Here is a 17,418-nt window from a genome sequence, read left to right as displayed (position 1 = left end):
GGGCTGAAGGTAGATCTGCTGGCTCCTTTATTCCAAGAATCTGTGGTAAATCTCCCTTCAAACCTCTAATGAAGGTATCTAATGCTTTATCTCGGTATATTTTTGTCATAAGGGTTTCGGATTCCCTGTTTAATTCCATGCAGCCTACTTTATTTAATATCAGCGACAAGTGGTTGTAAACGACCTGGTAAAATTCTTCTACTGTTTGGTTGTTACCTTGCACTAACATTGTCATCTGATATTCTAATGTTCCCAGATCTCTTTTGTCTGCGTAGTGCAGCGTGAGACATTTGGAGATAGCGCTCCAATTTAGGGGAACATTATACGACTCGAGGGCCGTGTCGGCATTGCCAGTGATTTTGTTTCTCACTATATGCAATATGCCAAAGTATTTTGGCGAACCTGCCTCAGCTGCATAGGCTGAGAGTATACGATCTACACTCTTCTTCCATGAGCTAAATTCTGCTGGATTACCGGAGAATTCTCTGAGGCTTTTAACTATGTCCGGAACTCTGTCTAAGTCATTCAAATTGTGGTTGGCAGTTATTGTTTGGTCGTCTACGTCACTAAACTCCCTAGAGGGGTTGACTAACTGCTTTACCAATGTCGGCAGTTGTTGTGCCAAAATCTGGCTAACCGTGGCTGCTATTATCTGTTCTGCGTTATCCGCCATGACTCTATTTTGTAAATGTTCGTTTTGTCTGTCGATATGTCGTTGTTGCTGTCTGTTCGAGTTATGTCCGCCTACCTGTGGTTGATCTGATACTATTGGGGGCCTAACTAAATTGCTTTCATTAGCCATAAACGAGATATATTACTTATATTGTATATTTAAAGATATTTTCGAAGTATATTTAAATCTAGTGTTAGTTTTTTACTCTATATTTTACTTGAATTTTTGATCGTTTTGTTTTCTTTTTAAAACCAGTGGCTGGTTTCTTCCTTCTACTTTGGAGGGTCCCTTGGGAGTCGCAAAGTTGGAAATAATTTATACTACGTTCGTAGTCTTTATATTTGTTGATCGTTTTACACTTTTTTATCTTGCTTATCGTTCTACAATATTTAGTATTTATTATTTTTATAATTCTATTTCACTTTTGTGTTAGTTGTTCGTTTGTTTTTTTGTGTTTCACTTAATTTCTAACTTACAGTACTATTCCTGATGTGGCAACCTCCCCTGCCGGTCCGGATTTCATCCTTTTTGAAGCCTTTGGGTATCTACTGGGGATCCTGCGACCAGTCTTTGTTGAGAGTATCCTGCGGGCGGGCCTTACAAGATGCGTTGTCCACCGATTGGCAAAATTGAACAATTAAGTTCCAATTGCCTTTCGCGAATTTAACCAATCGTTGAATTTAATCGACGAGAGTTGCACTGGTTTTATTTTCGCGTATAACCGACAAACGCGTACGTAGAAGCGTTTTGTTCTGTTGTAACACGAGCCGGTCCCTGCTCGGGCGCCAGTTAATTCCAAAGTTTATTAAACGATGAAAAAAATATAATTTTTAGGGAAGCAAGACTTCCTTTATTTGATGTTAATTTGCAACTGAATAAACTTAAATCAATTCTAGCCCTAGTAACCTGTGGCTTAGCGGCAGCGGCGTTGGCAGCGGCGTCGCTGCTGATGTTGTTGGCCCGTTGGGCAATTCTTCTTGGAATTTTCGGCGGTTGCCAGTCGGCGCGTGGAGGAAATGGCACAGACACCAAGTCAGCATTTTGCTGCACTTCTTATGAGGTGTTGCAATGCTTCTTATTGGGACTGTATGAATTTATTTGTTGTTAACTTGCATAGTCTTTTTTTGCTTGACATGCTTCAAGGTATTCTCTCCCAATCAGAACATCATAATGCTCTGAGAAGTCGTGAATATAGAATTTTTGTTTGCTCGGACAAATTTAGCTTGCTCCTAATCGTATACTTTGATTTAATTCAATAACACCATTTATGGTGTGAACCTTTAATGTTTCGTTGTAAGCTAGAAAATTAAAGCGGTTTGTTTTCATTAGATTTATGGTTGAACCTGTGTCAATGACACATTTTAGAACATCGTCATTCATAATCAATTTTATGAATGGATTTCTTCTGTTTGTTCCGAGGCTTGCTGATGAATTTTCATCTGCCCACTGTTACTATCTCTTTGACGTTTAGTCGGAGGGCTTGGCGCATTCAAGCGTGAATGGGACTGATTTGATAGTTTAAAGGATTTTGGAACTCGTGGTGAGCTTTCTGATTGTCTTCGGACTTATTGTGCTGTTTATTTTGTGCGTGATAACTCTGATTCGTATTGGAATAACCACTTGAACTGGTGGTTGGGCTAGCATTTTGCTGATAATTCCCCATGTTCCTAGGATTGTTATTTTGATTTCCCTAAACATTATTATTTTTATGTTTTTCAGTAACGCTATTTTCATATAATCCCTCTCTTTGAGCTACTTGCTTTAGTTTTTGTGTCGACGTAATGTCGTATCTGGCTAACATCATGAAAAGCCTATCTGGTAATTTTTTTGTAATAACATCTTTGATTGTGTTATTCATAGCATTTGTCTAAAGTGTCGTATTGCTAGGTATAATTTCTAATGCTAACTTATTTAATATAACAAAAGATTTATTTTCGAGACCCTCGATGAACTTACGGACGTTTCCTTGGTAATTCGTATTGTATAAGCGTCGAAGGAGTTCTTCAAATGGTGTCTGCACTTTGTATTCTTCAATCAATGCGTTTCTCAGCTCCTGCCAAGTGTTGGCTGCTGTCCTTTGTGAAATTTTCTGAGCATCTCCTGTGACTTGCAATTCGATGGCTCCGTATAAGATGCTGTGTTGTCTAACATCTCGGGTTGGATAAAGGTGTAGGATGTAATCGATCCTTTTAATGAAGGCGTTTAGATGATCCGCTGATCCGTCAAAGCTTGGCACCTGTCTAAATTGTGAAAGGGCCTGGTTGAGGTGTTGTTCTGATAATTCCATTGTCATCTTGGTGTAATACACTTTTGTTTTTTTCGTTAGATGATTTTCTTTGTTTTTAAATAGTTTTGAGTTTGTAGGTTTGAACTTTATTGTTCTTTGTTTTTTTTTTGTGTGTGTGTGTGTCTTAAAGAGACTCAGTAATAACGTATTGCAGGGATCAAACGATATGCAAAGACAGTCGTTATTAACTGTAGTAGCTTTATTGCCCAAAGGGTCAATATTATTAGTCTACTAGTGACCCGAAGGTTCTTGTGCGGATACGTATTCGAGAAAATGTTTATTACACTCCGACAACACTTTCGGTGACGATTGTGCGTTAGATCTGGGAATTAATTATCCCTTAGCGATCTTTACTTTTTCCCGACGTTTCCTACCGGCTGCGCCAATTAGGTTTTACACGTTAGGTTACTATAAAAAAATATATTTCAATTTATTATTTTCACTTAACGGCTTCTTTTGTTGAGTACATTCAGATTTGCTTCCCGAATATGAACTGATTTATCTAATTGTTGCGGTCGCTTTGCAAACTTCGCTTTGAGAGAGTTTGAGTCAAAATTGAGTGAAGTTTGAGCTGCGTCTGATGGGAACATTGACAGTGGCGTGATATTTAGGGTGAATTGTTTATGTCTACCAAAGGGGGACAGTTTGATCTTGACCAATGTCGATGTTATCACCAGGCTCTTTGTTTACAATATTAGAAATTTTTATACTTGTGCTTATGCTTATGTGCTAAGTTATGTTAAAGGGTGGGTGCGACTATGGATATGTCACTCCCCCAACCATTAGAAAAGTGCCTGTCCTCAGGTGTTTAAGTTTGGATATAGTGTAACATTTTCTTCTTTTACAATTGGTGTATCTCCTATTATTGTAGGTGTTTCTTCTACTTTGGGTTTTTTATATTTTATAATTAATTTCTTAGGTATGCTTTTGAACTTATATGTCAAATACAGTGTTAAACTTATTAATATGATTACAAATATGGTTATTGTAATTATCTGGAATACATTGTTAAATTTTGTATGTTCATTAATAATTTGTTTCGTTTGTACAAACGAAAGTGGTTCTAATTTGAGTTGCTTTGAGTATAATCTAACATATTGTTTGAAATTGAAATTTCATTAATCTGCAGTGAACAATTAAAGATTTTTATTATATTGTTTCCTTCTATTGTTATTTCGTTATTTATACAATTATGATTTAATATAGTTTTTGGTAAATTCCAAGTTAAAATTATATTTGGTTCTCCGTAGTTGATTTGAAAATTTTGCAAAATTTTAGTATAACTACATTCTGGTGTTATTTGGTTTAAAATTCCTGTCAAACATTCATTATTAATTTTTTTTTTGTTTGTTTGGTATAAACTTTTTTGTCTTGGGTAAAAATTTTTTCATGAGCTATTTCTGTCAAAATATTATTATTTGATTTAAGCCAAGTGGAAGTTTTTGTATTCAACAATTTCTCAGAATTAACATGCAACAAATAGTCATGTTTTAGTAATTTTGGGTTAAAAATGCCTAATCTTGTGAGCTTCATTCCCACCTCAATGTCTTCTATATATTCTGTAAAGTGTTGTAAGTTAAATATAAAGATATCTAATTTCTTTTCTTTGTTTATAGCTCCTATTATGTAATTTAATTCGTTAACCTGAACTATGGATATGTCACTATATATATGTATATGAACATGTATATATAATCAGAAAATCGCCAATCACTTTTCTTAGGAAAGAAGTATGGCGGAAAAAATATGGCGGATACTGCCGAATATATGTATGGAGGAAAGAAATTTTGTATTTACTTATCTTTGCCAAAAAAATTTGTGTGGGGGCGAACGGTTGATAATATCCGCCTCGAAAGACCAATGTTTGTGAAGTTGGCGTCAAATAAGTATTTTTCAGGGTTTGATGGAAGGAAACCAGTGGATTTTTGTAGTGTCACTTTATTAGCAAATTAATTCGGCTGCATATATACATATATATGTGTGATTTTCATATTTTTTGGTTGGAGCTGTCCACCTGAAAGGAGACCATAAGGAGAGTGCTGAGCTTAGTTGGGATCGTATTAGTAAGAGTCTCTCTCAGTGAGTGAGTCTGACTCACTGAGTGACTCTCTCACACTGAGTGAGGCTCAGTCTATGCTGTGCTCAGACTAGCAATGAACAGGCATGAACAATGGTAAATGAGGAGATGTTTAATCAGTTAAAGTTTTTGAGGAATAATTAAGAGCTGAATATTAAATTATTCGCAAGACTTCTTTTATATTAATATAATAAATTAGAAGGATATAGTTTTGTAAAATATATATGATTTTATTATTCAAAAAAAATTTGGTATTTAAATAGTTGTTCCTCACTATCTGATAACACTATTGGTTGAGCTTCTTGATTCAAATAATGATGTCAATTGTTAAATATGTCGTCCTCCTCATCTTCAATGTCTGTTTCAGGGATTTTTTACAGAGTTCTCTGAATAGCTGTTATCATTGGTGTTTTTATCTCGTTATTTGTTTTAGCAGGATTTTGATATATTTCAAATTTTGCTTCTTTCATCTTATCTTCACGTTCACGCTCAAGGCCGGTTATACGCTGGGAATCGCTCATTCTTATATTTTTTGAATACAGCAGCATTTGTTATGTAGATCTACTGAATATGATATACGGTATTTATACATCTTCCTCTCTGAAATTTAATGGTAATTTTTCAAGGTACCTCCGTTCAACTCTCAATCTCTCTCTCAATTTATATACAATTTCAGAATAAAATTAAAAAGTCGAGTCAGTTTTTTTTTAATGTTTTTCTTTGACCAATTAATTTATAATCTTATAGTGATCCATGCATAAATATGTATACAATCATCTCTTAGTTTTCTCTTATTATCTTGAGAACTTGAAGCTACTTTTTTTATTTTTTGAGTGTACACTTTATGTAAGCTCGATCTAAAAAATTAACATTATTTGCTGTATCTAATTTATTGATGTTTTCCAAAATAGATTTTTTAATTTTGATTTTGCCTTTTTTACACAACTTCCGGCCTTAAGTTTCAATGAGTACATTTTGGGTAGAAGTTCTATGAATTCTTTCATTGTCCTACCAATATTCTCATCTTTTCTCATGCCCAAGACTTTTTATTAACTCTCTTTAGGGCATATTTATGAGCATGATCATCAGCATAGTTAGATGTGTCGAATTTCATATCAAGTTCATCTCTAACATCTAATATACGGCAAATCTTAGTTAACCGCAATCCATAACGAATACATTGTTGAAGATTTCTATAATGTATGGGATATTTATATTTCGGTCTTAGGTCAGCGATACGCTTTTGACCTGTACACTTTGCAGTCGATTTTTGATTGCTTGGACGAAACGGCAAGTCGTTATGCATATCATGAAGGTATGCTGGGTATTCTAAATCTACTTCATGAATATATCCATATTCATACGTTTGAGAAACTTAAAATAAATGAAATTATCGTATTTCATCCTCACTTAACCAAGAAACTGGTTATCACCACTGGAAATCACCATATGGAAGATATTGTCAAATACATTAAATACTGGGACGGTTTTGTGCTATCATAATCATTCATATACTTATGATTAGAACTTGAATATCTCTGACAACATTGTACTAATCCCCCACGAATACCATTTTGTATAAATCCTTGCAAATCTATGTCTGTAAATAATTCTAATTGTATTCCAGTTGTTTTAAGCATATCATCCCAATATAACCCCGGTTCTGTGTAATAATGGGCTGCGTCCAATGAATAAATATTCTTGCAAAATTAATGAAAACATATGCAAGCAAATATACATTTGTCTTTAAATAAAGCTCCATATAAACTTTGAGGGTTTTACAAGTAAAAACTCTCCACACGTTCTGAGCGTGTAAACAATCATCTTCTTAACATTCTCTATTAGCAAGACTGTTGAAAAATTTTTGCCTTGGTGGTAGAGCAGTTTCTTGCAAACATTCAAATTAAGTAAAGTATTCATATGGAAAAACTCCCTTCCTGTGTACTAGATTAAAGTATGTTTTGTCCGGGAAAGCCCGTTTAACAATCTTGAAATTATTATGTTCTAAATTAGAGCTAATACTATCTAAGCTTGCAGCCATAAACCGAATTGAATCTTAAAAACGTATTTCCAAATTTGTATTATGCTCTGTAATATATGTATATTTTGCGAATGTAAATTGTAGGTAGAACCTTAATTTCACCTTCAACTTTTGACAACTCTCTTACAAACAAATGAGGCAATTTTGTAATTTATGTTACAGGCATTGGGAGGTGCCCCTCTAAATTTACCAATTAAGTGGTAATGATCCCGTACTCTATCTAAGTTTAAAATCTTAGTGCAAATGTGGCAATTTATAGCATTTTTAAATGTATGCTCATCTTCTAATCTCATTTCGATTGGCTTTACAGTAGATAAATATTTGCTATAAATCTCACTTGCATCTGCAATGAGAGATGTTACAAGATGTAATCATACCTTTTCTCCAATTCGTTATATAACGAATTTATCTAAACTAGAATCAAGCAGATTTTATGAAATATGTGTAACCAACAGGAATGTGTTCTTGAATGCTCATTACATTCTCGCTCACATTCCAGTTGATATGTTTTAAAGCGCACTAGAAAACAGCATTGATTATAAAAGGTATATGTAAACTATTTGCATATGTCATAAATTTTACACTCGCCTTATCCGCTGTCGGAAACTTCGCCATGCATCCTGTCGTTATGCGATAAGCTTAAGCATACATTTCAGAAATGTAATATCCTCGTAAGCGAAGTCAACTGATTGTGTGTAAGCCTGGAGGAGAAAATATGATTAATATAAAAAAATAAGTGTAAATCTTTTATGTACTCTTTACTTACCTTGATAGATTCTTAATCCAGGTATAATGGAATATACCTTGCTTTTCCAAAAGCAAAAGATTAATAAGTTTCCGCCGGTGCTCTTTGGTTAGAGTGGTCCAATAATTTCATTAATGGGTTTATCATAGCCAAAGACATTTATACTCAAGTATGTATTTTGTTGCTCAAACAATTTAATGTCTTTGAGCTTTAAGGGAAATTCCATATTATGAAATTTGAGTACGAATATCTCATCAATTTTAATGATTGGACTCCTTATATCATCAATATAATATGGGGCACACCTATCAGCATTATGTTTCAAGTTCCTTACGGCTACTATTAACGCCCACTCAAGGCAAAACTCATCGTCGTTTTTATACCCTTGCAGAGGGTAATATAATTTTGTCATGAAATGTGTAACGCATAGAAGGAGACATCTCCGACCCCATAATATATATAGCTGCCATAGGAACGATCGGTAGAAAACTTAATTGTTGTGTAAAGAAACATTTTGTTTTTCAAGATATCTTGACCAAACTCGGCAATTATTAGTTTTACTATTCGCCTCATCAAATATCATAAGCAAACATTCATGTAAACATAAGAAGAGGTTGTTATTTTGGTCTAGTGGAACAGCTGTTTATTATAAACAAGGTTGGCCTTTTCTGCACTTGTCGCAGCTGCTATAAATTGCATATTCCTTTTTTGTCTGCTCGCTCAATTCATTGTCGATCGAGGCCGAACGAAGAACCAATTCTGAGCCACAGCCAACTAACCTTATAATATACATAAATTTGCCTAATAAACTGAATTATAACGTGTTGTTGTGAAAGGCCAAAATTTACTTATTTGTTGGGTTAGGTTCTAAACAGTTGCTAGAAAACATTTGGAGGCCCCGGCGAGATTTAACATTGCAGTGCACACAACCAAATAAATCTATTGAACATTAAAATTGTGATTATTCAAGTAGAACATAATCAACATAATCATCGTAAATTGTTATAATTAGGCAAGTGCAAGCCGCCTGTGTGAGCTGACCATTTACAGCTCCCAAATATTCGCATACACATAAACGCCGCTAGTTGACTTTCGCGCTCTTCCCCTTGCGCGGTCATTCGCTGGCTCAGCTTATATACATACGCTTGTACATAAGCAGCAGCACAATTTGTCGCATGTTGTGTGCTCAGTTTGGTGTTCTGATTGTGTGCTTGTGAAAAAATGATGCAAGGCGAGAACACAGATGGTATGCAGTCAAACAGGGTGTCTTTTCTTAAGCGCAAAGCGGTTGCATTCTTCGAACGAGCCAAATGTATTGAGAAAGAATTATCTGAGGATAAAATTAACAACTTTTGTGCCGTCGACTTAGAAGTGCGCCTTTTCTAATTGAACAAACTGTTTGCTTTTAATACCGCGCATAACTCGCTAGAGGAACTTAATTTCGATGAAATTGGCAGCAAACTACGCGATGATTTTGACAAATTGATCGCCATGGTTGAAGCTCGCGTTCGCGTAAATATTCAGCGTTGTCAATCTAGCGGCCCGCCCAACTCAATCTTTCTTCGTCATGAGGATTTGCCAAACCAAACCTTGATCTTAGCCAACAGAACGCGCCTGCCCGAGCTAAAATTACCGAAATTTCCGATGGTTATACCGAATATTCGGACTGTATCGCGATGTTTGTGTCAGTTGAATACCGAGCTGTCTAACATGGAAAGGTTGCAGCTACTCCGTTCATGTTTGTCTGGCCCTGCGTTGGATTTGGTTCGATCTTTGGAGTTTTCCGGTGCCAATTATCCTGTGGCTCTGGATATCCTAAATAGAAGATTTAGTAACAAACGTCTTGTTTCCCAGGCACACATCAATGAGATTCTTGGGCTCAAGAGGGTAGATTCGGAGTCGGCTACAAAACTGCATGAGTTCTCGGAGAAGGTCAATTCGCATATGCGTGCCTTACAGAATTTAGGCAGTTTGGAGCAAATTTCGGGATGCATAATTGTGCACACGCTGCTTCAAAGGTTGGACACCCAGACTCATACCAAATGGAAGGAGGCCGCAGGTATTGACAAAATACCGACAGCCGATGAGTTCTTCACATTTCTGGAAAGGCGTAGTCAAAGGCTGGAGAGCGTGCAACATGCCATGTCATCCCATATAACCAATTATCAGGTGGGCAAATCCAACCATAACACTAACCACAGCTAAAGAGTACTTGTAGCTGAGACTAAACAAAATGGGTGCAGTTTTTGTGATGCGTCTGGTTACTGGCTCTACACATGTAGTAAATTCGGAACTTTGTGCCCATCCCTTCTACAAAAGAAGTCAAGAAACTGGCCCTTGTTATAACTGCCCAAGGAAGGGACACCAAAATCGGTCTTGCAGTAGTAGTCATTGTCGTACTTGTGGAGGAAAGCATCATACACTGTTGCATTTTGCCACTTCAAGAGAAGCTGACGCGCTGACACCATTACATACATCGGCTGATTTGGGCGCCGCCACTTCGACGCACTCTCACTCCACTACCTCTCTTGCTGTCCAAGGTCTTCAGTCTGGTGTTGTGCTCCTGGCCACTGTAGTGGTACTGGTAAAGAATAGTTCTGGTTCCTTGTTTTCCTGTAGGGCCTTATTATACTCAGGCTCGCAGTTGCACATGGTCACATACTGTTTCGCACAGAGACTTCAGTTAAGGAAAACCCGGTCGTCGACAGTTCTCATGGGTCTCGGAGATACAAGCATCTCTACTGAAGGATGACTTGTTAGGATTAACATGAAGTCGAGGCTCAGATTGCTCTTGTGACTCCAACAATTACCGATAGTCAGCCCAGCTTCGTCATAAGTAAGACATAAGTCATAAGGTTGGCTGATCCTGCGTTCAACAAACCACAGCGAGTGGATCCCTTAATTGGAACGAGCCTTTTCTGTGAGCTTTTGTCTGTTGGGCAAATTGTACTTTTGCCAGGACTACTTCTTCTGCAAAAAACTCGTCTTGGCTGGGTCGTGACCGTGGGCTGGACGTCCGTCTGGATGAGTTGGTACGGCGGTTTTGGAAATTGAAAGCTTGGAAGAATGCGAGCAGCATTTTGTCAATAACTTCCGTTTACCGGCGAGTATTCAGTGCTGTTGCCTCTGAAACGAAGTGCAGAGCTTCTAGGAGAGTCTTATGGCCAGGCTTATCTTCGATTTTTCAGTCTTGAGCGAAAATTGGGTCGGAATTCGAATCTGAAGGAGCAGTATTCGGCATTCATCAAAGAGTTTCTGGATCTAAATTACATGTCGCGAGTTGGTCTAGAGTTGGGTGGCTGTTGTAAATACTTCCTCCCACATCATTAGGTCTTGAAAGAAGACATCACCAAAACCAAGTTGTGTGTTGCGTTTAATAGCTCAGCAACTACTGATTCTGGACATTCTCTTAATGAAGTACTGATGGCGCGACCAATCATCCAACCTAAGTTGGATTCGCTGCCGCACATATCCTGTGGTCCTCACAGCTGATATTTGCAAAATGTATCGTTGTGTCCGAGTGACTTCGCCTGATAGTTACTTCCAGTGCATTCTGTGGAGGGACTCGCCCCAGAAGGATATCCAAATCCTTAAATTAGATAAAGTAATATATAGGACCTAATCAGCATCATTTTAGCCCGTGCGTGCCATGCACCAGTTGGCCTTTGATGAGCGTGATGCATTTCCAATTGGATCGGATGCCATCAAGCAGGGTTTTACGTTGACGATTTTATATCCGGAGCCAAATCAGTTGCTGAAGCCAGAGAGAAAATTCGTCAGACAGCTGGGATATTGTCTCGTGGAAACTTGAAGCTTCGAAAGTGGTGTTCCATTCACCAAGAAGTACTCAATGGAATAGCTTATGAAGATAGGGAACAGTACTTAAAGTTCGATGATGGAAGAGATGTCAGCAAGGCCCTTGGTCCTGTATGGGATTCAGCGATTTTCATTTTCTGTTCTAGATTGTACTGTTAAACCCTGCAGGCGATCAGTTCTGTCTATTGTTGCCGGCGATGCCAGTGTGGAGGCCTATGGAGCCTGTATCTACGTAGTGGCCAGGAGTCCACTAGCCACAAGTCGTATCCTTTGCTCCAAGTCTCGAGCTGCGCCATTAAAAACCTTGACTGTCCCAAAACTGGAATTGTGTGGAGCGAAGCTGTCTACAAATTTATGAAGCGTATAAGGCATCATAGAGTCACTGTTGCAGAGATTCATCACGGCACTCGCATTCTTCTTCGGGTTGTATAGAGAGCGAACTTGTGGGGTGACATCAAGGAGATTCATTCTCATGGAAATGTGAAAAAATGCAGCTCCGTTGCATCTGTTGCACCATTTTTGGATGAACGTGACCTCCTCCGCGTCGGTGGACGGCTTAACAATTCGTCCCTGGACTATGATGCGCAACACCCCATTATACTACCTCGGCGTCATGCAATCACCTTAGCTGTCATCGTTCAGTTTCATTAAAGGAATCTACACCCTGGTCCCCGTGCACTTCTAGCCAAAATTCGACTTAAATATTGGCCGATTGGTATATTAAGAATAACCTCTAAAGCGTCGATAACATCGAGTGGAAATTCATCCCCCCGTTCACCGCACTTTGGTGGACTATGGGGCGGCAGTGAAGTTGGCCAAGCACCACTTCTATCGCTCTGTCGGCCGCTCTTTACTTACTTTTGAAGAGCTTCATACTTTTGTTTGCCAAATCGCAGCTATTGTTAACTCACGCCGATTACTCTCGCTTTCAGAGAGCTCAGCAGATCTAGATGTCCTGACTCCTGCTCATCTACTGCTTGGTGGTCCTTCATCAGCCATCATCGAGCCAGACTGGACCAAATTAAACTACGACCGTTTGGATGGCTGGTAGCGTGTCACACAGCTACAACAGGTGTTCTGGGCTCGATTGCGTAAAGAGTACCTCACCTTGCTAATACAGCGAGCTAAATGGCGCACTCAAACACAAGCGTTGTGCATCAACGATATGATGCTCGTTAAAGACGAAAATCTGCCTCCCATGCGGTGACCGCTTGGTAGGATAGTTAACTTGATTCCTGGGAAGGATGGAGTCAATCGTGTAGCTGATATAAAGACCACGGCTGGAATCATCCGAAGAGCCGTAAACAAGCTGTGTCTGCTGCCCCTTAAGAATTCTGTTGAAAGTCAGGTTTCCAACGGGGGAGTATGTTGGATTCTGCAGCAGCCTCATCAAATGGGCATAAGCAAACATTCATGTAAACATAAGAAGAGGTTGTAATTTAGGTCTAGTGGAACAGCTGTTTATTATAAACAAGGTTGGCAAGCCTTTCTTGCACTTGTCGCAGCTGCTATAAATTGCATATTCCTTTTTTGTCTGCTCGATCAGTTCGTTGTTCATCGAGCCGAAGCGAAGGACCAATTCTGAGCCACAGCCAAATAACCTTATAATCCACATAAATTTGCCTTATAAACTAAATTATAACGTGTTGTCGTGAAAGCCCAAAATCTACTTATTTCTTGGTTTAGGTTCTAAACAGTTGCTAAAAAAAATTAGTAACTCAACACCTCATATATAGGCAAAATCATATTAGGATCGGACCACTATATCATAAAGCTGCAATAGGAACACTGGGTCGAAAATTAAGTTGTATAAACAATTGTTTATCAACACATCTTGACCAAGCTCGGCATATATTAGTTTTACTGTGCTCCTTACACATGCAAAATCCTGTTAAGATCGGACTACTATATCAGGAGAGCCCCACCAAGGAACCCAACGCCGAGGTCGAGACGGTCGCTCACAGTGCCGTCACCTGCTCGAAGTGAGGCGGCTACTGAGGTCAACTCACGCGCGGTGGAAAGTTGAATTCGTCAGTACCGTTGACGGGGGCAGTGAGGATAGTCGCACTTTAAGATTGAATGCGAACGAAGTGAACAATAAGAACAGAACAAGCGGCAAACGAATCAAACGAACGCGGGTGAAAGTTTCAAGAACGTCGAGAGAATTACTTTTTTTTTATTTCGTGAAGTGGCTAAAGATTAATAAAAACTAGTGGATAAAAGTAAAATGTTGTATAAATAAACCCCCTAAAACAGGAAGAGAGGGAAACAGCGACGTCGGCTACAAGGAAGGTATATAATAAACGATGGAGGCTGGTGAGTGCCAAAACTGTCCACCTACGTGCAGAATGGCGGTCATTCGACTGAGATTTGGGCTCGGCTTGCCGAGCTGGAATCTCAGTACGCTAAAACTCTTGAGCCGCCATCATGGGGCGTCCTACCCGACGTTGGCGGGCGGCCACGTCAAAAGTCGGAGCCTGACCTCAGGAGCTTCCAACTGTACGGGCGTTTGCAGGCGCCCACCTCGAGCTTGTCCGTCTCGGGCGTGGAGGCAGTTCCTGCTCTCGGGGGGAATGAAGAACGCCGAACAACTGCGGTAGGGCGGTCCCCTGTTGAACCGGGTGGTGATCCCTACCACACTAGACCATACCATCACCATCTACGAGAACGCCGCTCCGGAATACAGGCTTTATATGCGACGGCAAGACTTCTCTACCCTATCCGAGCTAACTCAAGTGGCCGTGGAATACGAACCATCGTGAGGCAGAGGGCGGAGTACCCAGGCAGCCAACCAACGTAGCCCCGGGTGTCTCGAGGTCGAATAGCGCAGAACGGGCGAGGACGGCACAGTCCCCGGGGGACATCTCAATCCGTTCCGGCCTGCTCCCAGCGGATCCGGAACAACCGTTGTGGACAATAGGGTCTCCGCTCCACCCGCTGCAACTCGCGCAGAGGTGGCCCATCGGATGATGAGTCAAGGGGTCGGGAACGGATATGATCCGCGACGCGCATGTCGTAGGTGCGCGCAGGCCACTTCGCCAGAGAATATTCCAACGCCCCCGTCTTATTTTGTTGGATATGTGGAAGCCGGGCCGAATTAGTCAGGAGTGTTGCCGCCGCGCGGAGGCGGGAAACGGGCAACGGCGTCGCCCGGACCAGGATCGGGTCGGCTCCGATACACACGGAACGCAGTAGTAGGACACCCGCTGAAGGTGAACGGTGGCCGAAACGTCGCTACGGTAGAGATCGGCGAACGAACGATGCCTGCCACGATCGATACTGGAGCCACTCGTAGCTTCATAAGTGAAAACTGATTACGCAAGTGGACGGTTCGGGGAAGAGCGGAGGAATACAGGCACGCATCCGCCTGACGAATGGGTCCACCATAGAGGTGGAGAAAGCCTTGAGTGTAGACGTAGACCATGCAATCGTGGGTATGGATTTCTTGGGTGCAATGGGCACTACAATACGCTGCGGTGAGGCAGAACTGGTCCTAGAAGCAGTGATGACACCGGGCGTGGGACCAGGAACGAGCGAAAAGTCGCAGAAAGACCTCCCAGGTGATGACTGGGGAGCTACAGAGGTTCGGAGAAAGGCCTCCCGAGTAATGAAAGGGGAGCACCTGCTCGGATACAGAGCGAGCCGGAGGGAGGCCTCCCGAGTCATAAAAGGGGAGCACCTGCTCGAATACAGAGGGAGCAGGAGGAAGGCTTCCCACGTAATGGAAGGGGAGCACCTGCTCGGCTACAGAGGGAGCCGGAGGAAGGCCTCCCAGGTAATGGAAGGGGAGCACCTGCTCGGCACCCGATGGAAAAGGTCAGGAAAAGGGAAGTAAAGTCCGGTTTAAATCGAGAGCCCGAAGAACCCAAGAGGCGGCGCGTAGAGCTGCAAAGGCAGACTTATGTTGGCTACGGAAGCGGCACGGCGGGAATGTTCCAGGGTAAAGACGGAGTAGGAGCAATGGCCAGAATCCACACGGACACAGAGGACCAGGAGCGACTGCCAGATTCGAGCGGTCATGGAGTTCTATCTGGAGACGAAGTGGTGCCAGGAGGGGGCGAAAACGGCATCGAAGAGGCGGAGTGGCCAGCGGATCTGGATCCAGAACCGAGGTAGTTCCTGGAGTCAGAGCAGGCTTTCTTCGAGGGTTGCGGGGAGTCGCGGAGCACAGAATCCGGCTGAAGGATGACAGGCCGTTGAAACAGAGATACTATCCCAAGGATCCGGTCATGCAGACGGTGATCTACGAGCAAGTGGATGATCTGATCCGTGAAATGCGATTGAGCCGTCGCGTAGTCCACACAGCGCCTCGGTTCATCTCCACTCTGGATTTGAAACACGGGTACTGGCAGATACCGATGGCAGCCGATAGTCGGGAGTGTACGGCGTTCGCAGTCCCTGGAAGAGGTCTTTCCCAATAGCGGGTGATGCCATTTGGTCTACACTCGGCGTTTCCACCTTTCAGCGAGCATTGGATACAGTAATAGGACCGGAAATGGAGCCCCATGCGTTCACCTAGCTAGACGACATCGTGGTAATAGGAGCAACGAAAGAACAGCATGTGGAATATTTGAGGGAGGTATTCCGCCGGTTAGGGGCGGCCAATCTCAGGTTAAATAGAAAAAAATGTATTTACGGGGAAAGAATACGTACTGATCCGGAGAAAGTGGAGGCGATACGTAGTTTAAGGGCCCCGACAAATTGCAAAGAACTGCGGCAGTGTCTCGGGACGGCGTCATGGTACAGGCTCTTCGTCCCTATCCGCGACGCAAGTACAGCCACTCACAGCGCTCTTATGGGAGGGGCAGAATTGGGCATGGGAGCAAGAACAGGGTAGGCATTGCGTCAATTGAAGGATAGCTTGACGACTGCCCCTGTCTTGGCTTGCCCGACTTTTCCGCCAAGTTCGTCTTGCAGACTGACGCGAGCGAGTATGGCCTCGGCGCAGTGCTGACGCAGACGATTGATGGCCAAGAGCGAGTCATAGCGTATGCGATCCGAAAGTTACTGAAGGCCGAGGTGAATTATACCGCCACTGAGAAAGAGTGCCTGGCAATCGTGTGGTCCATCCGGAAGTTGCTAATTAGAGGGGTACCGGTTCGCCGTGATAACTGACCATCTAGCACTCAAGTGGCTCAACTCGATCGAGAATCCATCCGAAAGAATCGCGCGATGGGCGTAAGAGCTGCAACAGTTCCAACTTGACGTCCATTATCGACGAGGGAAGCTCAACGTCGTGGCCGATGCGCTATTGAGGCATCATCTAGAGACCTCAGCAAGCAGTGGTGGCAGAGGCCCCCTGCAAATGGGTCGCGAGTATGCGTGCCAGAATCGCCGAAGAACCAGCAAAATTCCCGGATTACATCGAGGAAAACGGACAGCTATATAGGCATTTGGGTCACCGGATAGACGATGAAAACTACATCCCCAGAGGGTACTGTGGGAATGTCATGATGCTCCGACGGCCCGCTTTCCTGATGCAGGGCAGGGAACCTCGGTTACCCGCAGCTCTGTACGATCAGGTGACTCCGGGGTCCGCAACTAGTGCGCTCGACCCTAGGACAAGGGCGGATTGGCTAAAAGAAATTTTTTATATCGTCCACAGCCACCTCCATCGCGCATCAAAGGACAACTTACGAAGACGAGAGTGGCACCCACATTTGACGGCCCCTACAGGGTTGTCAAATTCATGTCCACCAATATTGTACGGCTGGTGAAATCAGGCGAGCATAAGAAGAGGGTGACCAACATTTCACAGTTCTAACCATTCTACCAAAAA

The 17,418-nt window shown here is 41.8% G+C and overlaps 1 protein-coding gene across 1 annotated transcript; it reads left to right on the top strand.

The window, feature by feature from the left end:
- The first annotated feature begins 9,533 nt into the window (after positions 1–9,533).
- LOC138911663 (uncharacterized) lies at positions 9,534–13,625 on the top strand. Its single transcript, XM_070211040.1, has 3 exons — positions 9,534–9,992; positions 11,461–11,598; positions 13,536–13,625. Exons 1-3 carry the CDS (start codon positions 9,534–9,536, stop codon positions 13,623–13,625), a joined length of 687 nt encoding a protein of 228 aa, XP_070067141.1.
- The last annotated feature ends 3,793 nt before the right edge of the window (positions 13,626–17,418 follow it).

This window comes from Drosophila virilis, unplaced genomic scaffold, assembly GCF_030788295.1.
Source record: "Drosophila virilis strain 15010-1051.87 unplaced genomic scaffold, Dvir_AGI_RSII-ME tig00001851, whole genome shotgun sequence".
In the NCBI taxonomy this organism is placed as follows: Eukaryota; Metazoa; Arthropoda; class Insecta; order Diptera; family Drosophilidae; genus Drosophila; species Drosophila virilis.
The sequence above is the reverse complement of the archived record's forward strand: the minus strand, read 5'-3'. Positions and strand labels throughout refer to the sequence as shown.

Coding starts and splice junctions, on each gene's coding strand:
- LOC138911663 (XM_070211040.1), top strand. CDS start 9,534: ATGGAAAGGTTGCAGCTACTCCGTTCATGTTTGTCTGGCCCTGCGTTG. Junction 9,993..11,460: donor CCCATATAACCAATTATCAG/GTGGGCAAATCC, acceptor GCATCATTTTAG/CCCGTGCGTGCCATGCACCA. Junction 11,599..13,535: donor TGAAGCCAGAGAGAAAATTC/GTCAGACAGCTG, acceptor AATCCTGTTAAG/ATCGGACTACTATATCAGGA.